The sequence below is a fragment of the Geotrypetes seraphini genome, chromosome 7 (assembly GCF_902459505.1).
Source record: "Geotrypetes seraphini chromosome 7, aGeoSer1.1, whole genome shotgun sequence".
Taxonomy (NCBI): domain Eukaryota; kingdom Metazoa; phylum Chordata; class Amphibia; order Gymnophiona; family Dermophiidae; genus Geotrypetes; species Geotrypetes seraphini.
This window is the reverse complement of record NC_047090.1, coordinates 196,415,197-196,427,749: the sequence shown is the minus strand read 5'-3', so window position 1 is coordinate 196,427,749 and position 12,553 is coordinate 196,415,197. Positions and strand designations below refer to the sequence as shown.

Genomic DNA, 12,553 nt, shown 5'->3' with positions numbered 1-12,553 from the left:
TATCACTAACTGTAGACTCAACACCCCACCAGTAAACTCTAGCTACTGATTTATATAACCCCACTAGTAAAATCTAGCTACCAGTTTATATAACCCCACTAGTAAAGTCTAGCTACCGGTTCATCTGAACCCCACCAGTCAAAACTGGGTATTGGTACCCGGGCCCAGGCAAGCCAGCAGTAGTAGACGGAACCCAGGGCCCCACCAGTAAAAGCAGTCTACTGGCACCGGGAAACCGACTAGGCTAGACCGCCAGGGTCCGGGACCGCCCTATTTTGGCACTAGCTTCTGGCCCCAGAGACACCACCAAGCAAACTGGCTCTCGGTTCCCGGAGTCCCACAAGTTACCGCTGGCTACTGGAATAGAAAGTCTATCCTAGAAAGGAAAGAAGCAAGATTAATAAAGGAAAAAGAAAGCAATAATTAAGGCAAACCGTATCCTATTGCTGATTAAGACGAGCTGTATTGCTAACATAAATAGGGGAAAGAAACTGTTAAGAAGGGGAAGCAAAAATGGGGAGGGTTACACAGCAAAAATGTAATAAAAAGAGGAAGTTATTGGGAAGCAAAGACGGTTAGTAAGTACAAATATTAAACTAAAAGGCAGAAAACCCCCAAAAGAAAATGTATGGAGAGGCAGTCTGACAAGCAGATTTTAGGCCTACAATCCAGTGAGGTCGCTTCGTGAATCCTCTCTATCAAGCGTCGAGGATCACCAAATGATGTAGAAGCCTGCTGTCTGGGCCTACGATCAAGTAGAGACCTCACACTCCATATACAGTTATCAATCATTAAGTATATTTATTAACAAATTAGTAACAGCTTACAAGGATAAATCATTCAGCATATAGAGTAACAGAATGTGATCTTCAGGCCTGAGGATCTACTTGTGTCTGTTCTAGTTACTTCCTCTAAAAGGCCTGTTTTTATACATTTTTAGGTAGCCAGCACCACGTTAGTCTAAATCACATGATTAGTCTTTATTGGTTATTTCTTACACGTCATTATACTTGTTAATGCACTAATTGGTTTATAATATTTGTGTCATGCTATACGTGTGTCCTGTTTACCAAAAATCTATCTTTTCCCGCATATGCCATTTAAAAATATTATAATCATCAATTTCGAGCCCTGCCTTTGTCACAAGATATTCTTGCTAAATAATGTACTTTTATATTCTATTCTTGATCAGGATGTGTCTTAATCTTTTTATGATATCATAACAGATGTGGTGCCTGTTGTCAAGCATACTAGGTGAGTTTTGCTTGTTTTTGCTTATCATAAGTTTTGCTTATCTCAGCAGGTTATTTCCCAAGTACTGTATGACAGCTGACCAGTGTAGCCAGAATGTCATATGAATCATCTTTAGGCCCTTAATACAAAGGTCTTTTATAGCAGGGGTGGAGGAAGGGAATTCTTCCATTTTGATATCTGTTCTTCTATTTTCTTCACCTTTAGTTCTATCTAAAGGGCTTATTCAACTTCACCTGTATGATACAAGGACTTACTGTATCTTCTCCCTCCTCTCTTGATCATTTATTATATTATTGCCCATTAATCTTGGCCTTTGGAAATCAATATGGGATCAAATAAATTGTTTATTGGAAAACCCAGTTGCATTATCGTATGATACTGTTTTATTTGGCATGTCAATGAGGGCAAAAAGTCAAATATCCAAAAATAACAGGAGTCGCCATACAACAAATAACGAATAATTGGAAAAATTGGAAAAGACTTAATTACAGTTTTTGGTGGAATTCGTTGTGTCATATATATATATAATGGAAAAAACAATAAGGAAATTTAAAAAGATTTCAAGATGTGTGGAGGCCATTAACAAATTATTGCAATGAATAAATTTAATTTTTCCCTGTATGGTATATGCTTAAGTTAAGGGGTGGGGGGTTAATTCTTAAAGTTGTTTATAAATGTGAAGAAAGATTGGAAAGTATTTATTAAATGATATATATGATTATTATATACGAACTTCTGATAACCAGCCAACATGGTTTCTGCAGGGGGAGATCGTGTCTGACCAACTTATTGCACTTCTTCGAGGGAATTAACAAACAGATGGACAAAGGAGACCCCATAGACATCATATACCTAGATTTCCAGAAAGCCTTTGACAAGGTGCCTCATGAACGTCTACTCCGGAAACTGAAGAACCATGGGGTGGACGGAGCCGTGCATAGATGGATCAGAAACTGGTTAGCGGGTAGGAAACAGAGGGTAGGGGTGAAGGGACACTACTCAGACTGGAGGAAAGTCACGAGTGGTGTCCCGCAGGGCTCAGTGCTCGGGCCACTGCTATTTAATATATTCATAAATGATCTAGAATCAGGAACAAAGAGTGAGATAATAAAATTTGCGGACGACACCAAACTATTTAGTGGAGCTCGGACAAAGGAAGACTGTGAAAAATTGCAAAGGGACTTGGACAAATTGGGAGAATGGGCAGAGAGATGGCAGATGAAGTTCAATGTTGAGAAATGTAAAGTATTGCATGTGGGAATCAGAAACCCGAGGCACAGCTATACGATGGGAGGGATGTTATTGAATGAGAGTACCCAAGAAAGGGACTTGGGGGTAATGGTGGACATGACAATGAAGCCGACGGCACAGTACGCAGCGGCCGCCAAGAGAGCGAATAAAATGCTGGGGATAATCAAGAAGGGTATTACAACAAGAACGAAAGAAGTTATCCTGCCGCTGTACCGGGCAATGGTGCGTCCGCATCTTGAGTACTGCGTCCAGTATTGGTCACCATACCTTAAGAAGGATATGGTGTTACTCGAGAGAGTTCAGAGGAGAGCGACACGACTGATTAAGGGGATGGAAAACCTTTCATATGCTGAGAGATTGGAGAAACTGGGTCTCTTTTCCCTGGAGAAGAGAAGACTTAGAGGGGATATGATAGAGACTTACAAGATCATGAAGGGCATAGAGAGAGTAGAGAGGGACAGATTCTTCAAACTTTCAGAACATAAAAAAACAAGAGGGCATTCGGAAAAGTTGAAAGGGGACAGATTCAAAACAAATGCTAGGAAGTTCTTCTTTACCCAACGTGTGGTGGACACCTGGAATGCACTTCCAGAGGACGTTATAGGGCAGCGAACGGTACTGGGGTTTAAGAAAGGATTGGACAATTTCCTGCTGGAAAAGGGGATAGAGGGGTATAGATAAAAGATTACTGCACAGGTCCTGGACCTGATGGGCCGCCGCGTGAGCGGACTGCTGGGCGCGATGGACCTTAGGTCTGACCCAGCGGAGGCATTTCTTATGTTCTTATGTTCTTAAATAAAATGAAAAGGGTGGGAGGGAGGGAAAAAACTTTATAATATGATTATTGTAGATAATTAAGTGTTTTATGTAAGTTTAAATGATTGTATTTGTTGATACACTTATTGTAAGTTTGAAAAATGAATAAAGAATATATTTAAAAAATAATAATTTGCCTGAGAACTATGTATGCTTGTTATTGGTGCCACCTGTTGAAAAACTTGATGTGTTTTTAAGTGTTTGTTTTCAGATACCTGTTTTAATGGAAACCAAAGAGGATGTATAAGTGATGTGTATAAATTTAAATGATGTAATATTGTGCACGTGTTATAAGATGAAAAATGAATAAAGACTTTTGAAAAAAAAAAAATTTAAATAAATAAGCAAAATAAATATATTCTTTGGTATATGTTACTATAACAATTTTTCCACATATAGTTGAAATTTATTTTCTGCGTTAACTATGGTTTCTTTTGATTATTAGGACCAATATCCAGTCGGGGAAAGTGGACATTAGTGACTTGACCTGGGAACAGAAAGAGAGAGTCCTGAGGTTACTTTTTGCCAAAATAAATGGACTGAAAATCAGGTAAAGAATATTACTTTTATAATAACTTCTCTGTGTAGAGAGCAATAATAGAGAGCAGTAAGAAAGGATGGAGGATCATAGAAACAGAGAAAATGATGGCAGATGTAGGCCGTTGGATCACCATTATACTATTAGCACAGATATTCAGTGCCATTATCTACATACTGATCAGTGCTCCCTCTAAGCGGGCGGGTGTTGTGAGCAAACTTTTTTCACCGTGAGCCAAAAATATCGGGCGCCAGCAAGTTATGAGCCAACTCGCCCGATTCTCCTCTCGCCGCCCTGCCATCTGCCGTACGCCTATTCCGATCGTGCGCTGTGACGAGAAACGTGTGCGCTGCGATGTAATATTTTGTGCGCCAGCGCACGCCAGCGCAGCTTAGCGGGAACACTGGTTCAAATGGTTTTATTTATTTCCCCAAATTTATTTTTGTTATACGCATTGAAAATATTTGATATTGCGTTTAAATCAAAATCTCAATAAACTTGAAACGAGTGCCCGTGAGATTGTGGGAGGGTTAAATACTCAAAACTTAGAAGTTTTTGCTACGCCAGCTTTCTGGTATCTTTACATACAGTGGCGTACCTAGCATATGTAACATCCGGGGCCCATCATTTTTTGGCACCCCCCCCCCATCTGTAAGAAAAACATGATTTTTAGTAACAAACCACACGTCACACATGAGTACCTAGGAAAAGGCAGCATCTTACATATTGCAGTGAGCAGTTCATCAATACACCCATTGTAAAACTAAACAAGCCAGACCAGCACAGATCAATCCTACATTGTCAATCCTAACAGAAAACCATGTCTTTTTTTTTTTTTAGTTCAATAATTTTATTGAATATTATGAGAAATATACAGAAAGCAGTTCAAACACATAGAATCAGAGTAAAAACATTTGGTGTAGAAAAAATCCATATCTACAATCATTTGTATACAACCAAAATAGTGAAAGGATCCAGAGTATTGGAACTGCTAATGAAAACCATGTCTTTCAAACACACAGAACACAGAAAACACCTTCGCCTAGTATGGAATATGTCATCACAAACTAACCCCTCCCCCTTTTACAAAACTGTACTGTGGATTTTAGCCACGGTGGTAACAGCCCTGACGCTCATAGAATTCTGAGCATCAGAGCTGCTACCACCACGGCTGGCGCTAAAAAACGCTCCACAGTTTTGTAAAAGGGGGGATAAAATAGAAATACACAGTTTCAACGCTCTAGCTCAGAGATGCCCAAACTTTTTGGGCTTGCGAGCTACTTTAAAATGACCAAGTCAAAATGATCTACCAAAAATAAAATTAAAAAACACAAAGCACACTATATGCTGAGAAAATGTTAATTATCATTCCTATTCTGGGTTTTTTTCAAAGAAGTCAAGGCAGATGACTCTATGCATTGTCACCTCAGTAACAACCATACAAAAATAGACAAATATACCCCCCATCCTTTTTATTAAACCACAATAGCAGTTTTTAGCGCAGGGAACTGTGCTAAATGCCCAGCGCTGCTCTCGACGCTCATAGGCTCCCTGCGCTAAAAAACACTATTGCAATTTAGTAAAAGGGGGCCATAGTGCAAAATATAGACAGCATATATAAATTCAGACACATTTTGATCACTAAATTAAAAATAAAATCATTTTCCTACCTTTGTTTGGTAATTTCATCTGGTTGCACTTTATTCTTCTGACTGTGCATCCAATATTTCTTCCCTTCTTTCAGCCTCCTGTATGCTTCCTCTCCTCCAGACCTCATTCCCTCCCCCAACTTTTTCTTTCTTTCTCTGTCTGTCTTTCTCTGATTCTATGCCCCATTTTTTTGCTTTGTTTCTGGTTCCCTGTCCCCCCCCCTTCTTTCTTTCTTCCTTCCTTCCTCCGTGCCCCATTTTTTGCTTTTTTTTCTGGCTCCCTGTCCCCCCCACCCCACCTTCTTTCTTTCTTTCTTCCTTCCTACCTCCCCCATGCCACCACCGCCGCGGAATAGGCTGCTGCTGCCGCAATCGGGAACAGGCCGAAATCTCCCTGCTTCTCTTCTGCACAGGGCCTATCAACTCTCGCCGCCCGACGTCAATTCTAACGTCGGAAAGGACGTTCCGGGCAGCCAGGCAGCGATTGGCTAGCCAGACCGTCCTCTTGACGTCAGAATTGACGTCGGGCCGCCACGAGAGTTGGTCAGCCCAGCAGGGAAGAGAAGCAGGGAGATCAAAGACACGGTGTCGGCCTGATCCCCGATGGCAGCAGTGAGAAGGGAAGGGAAGCAGGTTGGGCACCACTGCTCTAGACGAGCCGCACTCTAGGGAGAACAGAGGACCGTGAACCCTCGCACCCCCACCCCGACGTCCGATTCCTCCCCCAGCCTCCCCTTACCTTTGCGACGCGTGTGTGCGCTGTGACGAGAAACTTGTGCGCTGCGATGTAATATTTTGTGCGCCAGCGCACGCCAGCGCAGCTTAGCGGGAACACTGCCGATGACTATCTGAACACAGCGGTATATGCTGTTGCTTATCCAGATAATAGTGATAGTTAAAGCCAGGGCTGTGGAGTCGGAGTCGAGGAGTCGGAGGAAATTTCGGGTACCTGGAGTCGGAGTCGGAGTCAGAAGTACAAAAAACTGAGAAGTCGGAGTCGGAACATTTATCTACCGACTCCATTTTTGAACTTGGCATACCAATCACGAGCGATTCTTTCAGCTATAGCACCCACTATATACACAGCACAAATGTTGCGAGTAGCTTCTGCGGCCTTAGAACTTTTATTAAAAGCAAAAAGAAGGTGGTGTCGAAAATGCTCATTTCTCTTAACTTGACATTCCATTTTAACGATCTGAAAATTAACCAGTGCTGTGGAGTCGGAGTCGAGGAGTCGGAGTCGGAGGAAATTTTGGGTTCCTGGAGTCGGAGTTGGAGTCTGAAGTACAAAAAACTGAGGAGTTGGAGTTGGAACATTTATCTACCGACTCCACAGCCCTGGTCAAAGCACTACACAGATAAAGATAGGAGAGCAATTTTTGTTCAAGGACAAACAGGAATACAAATTCTTCTCCAGATGGATTCAATGAAAAGACTCACCATGCATACATATCACTTTCTGCCTTCTGCTCTTCTGATGGACCACTTCATATTTTAGGCTTCCAAGGGTATTTTAGGCTTCTGACACTTTGTCCGGGTTTTGAAAAACTTCCCGACAAAATCAAGTCGGGAAGGAGCATCCGTGCATGTACGGACATAACACAGTGACGTCATGCACGTGTGGTCATTGTGTCGCATCCACTCATGCACGGCGAGGTTGGGAGCAGAACAGGGTGTGACAGAGGCGGAGCTGGATGGTCCTGAGGGTGTGGCCATTGATCTGGATTTTCCTGAAGGAAAATCTGGTAGCCCTACTTAGGCCTCCAGTGAGGGGCGTAAGCATCCCAGTCAGGTACTTTTCAAAATAAAATCAATTGATTTCACAGTGGCTGTATTTTTCAGTGATATGTCACAGAGGTTTTAAAAAGTGCACTCTTTGTGGCAAGGTCATATCCACAACTCATAGTTACAGTTGATGTTTGTAGTGTCTTGGGCCCCATCTTAAACCCTCTCAATGTAAATTGTATTCATAGATACCAACATGAGGTCTTCAGGGTAAAGAGAAACAGCATGAACAATTGTTTTCACCTCAGCCTAGTCCATCAACATTGCGGTTGAGAGGAGTTAACATAGTAACATGGTAAATGACAGCAGATAAAGACCTGCATGATCTATCCAGTCCACCCAACAGTCACATTCATTATCAAGGCAATGTTGAACCAACAATCCAGTATATTATTACTTTTTACTTGCTAAGTTCTACTATAAGATGTCTTCCCTCTTCCTCTCCCCCCCGCCCGAGATATAGAAACAGAGAAATATGATGGCAGATAAAGGCCAAATGGCCCATCCAAGTCCACAGCATCCACTATCTCATCCTCTCCCTAAGAGATCCCATGTGCCTGTCCCATATGCAAGACCTGTACTCATATGCATACTTGCTCCTGATCCTGGGCTAGATGGACCATTGGTCTGACCCAGTAAGTCTATTCTTATGTTCTTGAAATTTTCAGGGCTCAGACCATAAAAATGTTTGCCCTGCATTGCCCTACGTCTCAGCAAATCGATGTGCTGTCAAAACCTATTCCATCTGATCCCGATCTGTCTTGCCACATGTTGAGCTTGTCTTCAGCTTGTTTGAGATCGGGGCAGGCAGAAGAGGAGAGGGCTGAGGAGAGAAGCGGAAGGCAGGAAAGAGGAGACACGAGGAGGCAGAAGGGAAGGAGCAGGAGACGAGCCAGAGGATGAGGGGTTGCGGTAAGAGTTAGCTCCGCCCACCCCGACATCACCCACAGCAGATCCGGAGCTCCCCCTTAAAAGGGGAGGGGCTAACGGCGCTCAGCCGTTCAGCACGCGTCAAAGGCTATCATAGGGGAAAACAATCTCCAGGGATTCAAGACAAAGTTAGACAAGTTCCTACTGAACAAGGTCGTACGCTAGTAAGGCTAGTCTCAGTTAGGGCACTGGTCTTTGACCAAAAGGATCGCTTCGTGAGCGCACTGCTGGGCACGATGGATCACTGGTCTGACCCAGCAGCGGCATCTCTTATGTTCTTATGTAGAAGTCTGCCCGACATGGTCTTCACTTCACTACTGCTAGAGCTGGCATCAAAACTAACTCCAGCCCATCCTGATTTGTCTTGCCATATACTACTACTAATCATTTCTATAGTACTGCTGGATGTATGCACTGCTGTACAGTAAACATTCAAGAGACAGAACCTGCTCAGTGAAGCGTACAATCTAATCAGACAAACAGGACAAGTAGGGGGTTAGGGAGCTTCTCAGAGAGGGAATGATAAAACAGGCATGGGTAGTATACAAGCAAGTAGGAGTTAGGAGTTAAAAGCAGCCTTGAAGAAGTGGGCTTCTAGCTTAGATTTGAGTACTGCCAGAGATGGAGCTTGACATATTGACTCGGGCAGTATATTCCAGGTGTATGGTGCAGCAAGAGAGAAGAGACATAGTCTGGAGCTGACAGTAGAGGAGAAGGGTGCAGATAAGAGACTAATCTGATGAAAAGAGTTCTCTGGGAGAAGTATAGAGAGAGATAAGAGAAAAGAGATATTGAGCAGTTGCCGAGTAAATGCACTTTTAAATCAATAAGAGGAGTTTGAACTGTATGTCAAAATGGATAGGGAGCCAATGAAGTGACTTGAGGAAAGAGGTGATATGAGCATAATGACTCTGGTGGAATATAAGTTGTGCAGGAGAATTTTGAATGGATTGAAGGGGAGAGAGATGGTTAAGTGGAAGACCTGTGAGAAGCAAGTTGTAGTAGTCTAGGCAAGAAGTGATAAAGGTGTGGATAAGGGTTTTGGTAGTGTGCTCAGACAGAAAGGGTCAGATTTTGGTGATATTATAGAGAAAGAAACGATAGGCTTTAGCAGTCTGTTGGATTTGTTTATGTTTATTGATAGCTTCAATACCGCTATTAATGACTGGGAGTCAATTCAGAACGGTTTACATGAGCTTCAGTAAAGATATTACAACACAGAGTCATGTTGTTTCTGTGATAGTTTTCCAAACATGAGCTTCTGTAATGGTGTCATAGTACAGGACTAGACTGTTTCCGTGGTGGTTTTCTACACAGCCTCAGATGATACAATATACTATACAGTTTATACACCAGGAGTGCCCACACATTTTAAAAGTGCGAGCTACTTTTAAAATGACCAAGTCAAAATGATCTACCAAAAATAAAATTAAAAAAAACCCCCACAAAGCACACTGTACGCTGAGAAAATGTTAATTATCATTCCTATTCCGGGGTTTTTTCAAAGAGGTCAAGGCAGATGACTCTATGTACTGTCAACTCAGTAACAACCATACAAAAATAGACAAATATACCCCCCTCCCTTTTTACTAATCCACAATAGCAGTTTTTAGTGCAGGGAGCTGCGCTGAATGCCCAGTGCTGCTCTCGACACTCATAGGCTCCCTGCGCTAAAAACCGCTATTGTGGTTTAGTATAAGGGGGGGCCATAGTGCAAAATATAGACAGCAGATTTAAATTCAGACACATTTTGATCACTAAATTGAAAATAAAATCAATTTTCCTAACGTGTTGTCTGGTGATGTCATGAATCTCTGGTTGTACTTTCTTCTTCTGATTGTGCATCCAATCGTTCTTCCCTTCTTTCAGCCTGTATGCTTCCCCTCCTCCAGACCTCATTCTCTCCCCAACTTTTTCTTCCTCTCTCCCTGCCCTTTCTTTCTCCCTGCCTCCCTTTTTTTTTTCTCTCTCCATGCCCCCTTTCTTTTTTTCTGTTTCCCTTCTTTCCTTCTGTCTCCTTGCCTGCCCCCTTTCTTTCTTTCTCCCTGCCCTCCCCCAAGCCACTGACGCTGCCATTGGGGAACAGGCCCCAAAGCCGCCACCGTCCCAAGCTCTCCCTGCTTCCCTGCGTCGGGACGACCAGCATTCCTCTCCCCAACGTCAATTCTGCCGTCGGAGAGGAAGTTCTGGCACAGGGATGGGCTCCACAATCGACTCACTTTGCCTTGGCAATCTATCGGTCGATCGCGATCGACCTATTGGGCACTCCTGTTATACACACTATCTTTCCCTATATATACACTTGGACTAGATGCACAAAAAATTCTGATTGTCTAATGATAATAATAATAATAACAGCTTATATACCGCAATACCGTAATACCGTGAAGTTCTATGCGGTTTACAAAGATTAAGCAAAGGTACAAATTGATTGACTTTAAGAGGGGAGGAAGAAAGAGGGTTAATAGGACAGGAAATCCATTTTTGAGGATCATCACTAAACCAGTTTGACTGGTTTAGCGACTGATCGTATTATGCTGACTCATTCTCCAATTCTGGCATGCAAAAGAGGTCATTAATGTTAAAACTTGCATGCCAGTTCTAGTCGGTCTGCCTATTTTTATCATTTTTTTTCTATGGGCACAAATGTTGTGTGTGTAACACACACACACAGTATCTGGCCCATTAAAAAAAATGCATTGACAACACCCCCTGGAACCGCAAACTCACCCTTCTGCGCCAGCCAAAATCACCAGGAGAGATGCCCACCCCTCCTGCCACTGCGGACTCCCCACCCCCACCTCAGCCAAAATCAGCAGGAGAGATGCCCGCTTCCTCCTGCCTACCACGAAACCCTACCCCCCGCACTGACCTCACCCTCAAGGCCTCCCCAACCGACCCCACCCCTTCTTTAAAAAAAAAAAAAAAAAAAAAAGCAGGAGGGATGCCCACTTCTTTCTGCCACCGGATGTCCCCCGAACCTCCCCATACCTGCAAATTAGTCAACAGCAGGAGGGATGCCCAGTTTTTCCTGCTCCACAAGCTCACCACTGCATAATGGCAGGCCTTCACGGGGAGGGGCCCAAGGCCTCTGAGCCATTCCAGGCTTTAGGCTCCTCCCTCTGTATCCCCTGGGGGGTTTCCATGGTAGCAGGAGGGAATGGACATAGTTTATTCATTTATAGCCAACCTTTAACAAAGTGGGTCACAAGATTACACACACAATATAAATAACAAACATCCATATAAAATCAGACAATTATAAAAACCGCTCACATTTTAGTCACAACATCCAGCGTTATCCGGAAAATATAAATGTTCAACAGCCATATTTCATTTTACAAAATAAATATCATTTTAATAATCTTTTAAAATTATTCAGATCTCTCTACGGATTATTATTCCAGTTTGTTAGGACCTATACAGGAAAAAGCACCTACTTTAGTTGCTTGCAATCTCATTTGTTTTGTGGTTGGTAAGTATAGTTATCCCAGGACAAGCAGGCAGCCTATTCTCACATGTGTGTGATGTCATCCACGGAGCCTGGATACGGACAGCCTCGCAAGCAGACTTGCATGAAGAAACTCAGAAGTTTTGTGTCTGCCGCACCTTGCTTACGCGAGTGCCTACCCCCCAGCACAGGGCGCGTCTCCTCAGTTCTCAGTTTTCCGCAGAGCCGAGAAGTCCATCTTTGATGCTCTGTGCTGAACTTAGTTCACTTTGTGCCTTCTCTCACCACGGCTCGTGTTTTATTTCTTTATTATCGTGTCGCTGTGTTTCTTTTCTTTCGTTGTTAAAAAAAAGAAAAAAGTTAAGTAGAATTTTTTCTTTAAGTGATGGCGTGGCCTGTCGTGCGCCCTCAGCCTGCCAGCTTCGACTTTGCGGCGGCTATTTTTCCTTCTATGTCCCAGCTGGTCATGGGCTTTAAGAAGTGTAGCCAGTGCCAGCGTGCGATCTCTCTCACTGACCCACTCTGCTGGTGCCTTCAGTGTTTGGGGCCTGACCACTACCCAGAGTCGTGCGTTCGCTCGCTGTGTTACCCTTCAACCTTGAGCCCTTAAACGTTATCGAGTGCAAGTGGAGAAGATTTTCGGTATGGAAAGCCTGCCATGGGGTATCCTCCTGCTTCCATGACTTCGACTCTCATCAGACCTTCCTCGTTTGGCACATCCTCGACCTTGAGTAAATCTGCCAAGTCTTCTCCTGAGCTTCCCTCAGGTCAGATACCTCAGCAGACACTTCCAGTGGTAGTTCTTAAACTGCCCAAGAAGCATGCCTCCAGGCCGAAGCATCCTTCCTCTTCGCCCTCGGAACCTTTAGCCTCAGCAAG

The 12,553-nt window shown here is 43.3% G+C and overlaps 1 protein-coding gene across 3 annotated transcripts in view; it reads left to right on the top strand.

Moving 5' to 3' along the window:
• BBOF1 (basal body orientation factor 1) overlaps positions 1–12,553 on the top strand; it is a 312,268-nt gene that overhangs the window by 260,808 nt on the left and 38,907 nt on the right. For all 3 annotated transcript variants that reach the window (XM_033952957.1, XM_033952955.1, XM_033952956.1), the window contains exon 9: positions 3,767–3,871. In XM_033952957.1, the coding sequence (XP_033808848.1) occupies positions 3,767–3,871 (105 nt within the window). The remainder of the gene's footprint in view (positions 1–3,766; positions 3,872–12,553) is intronic.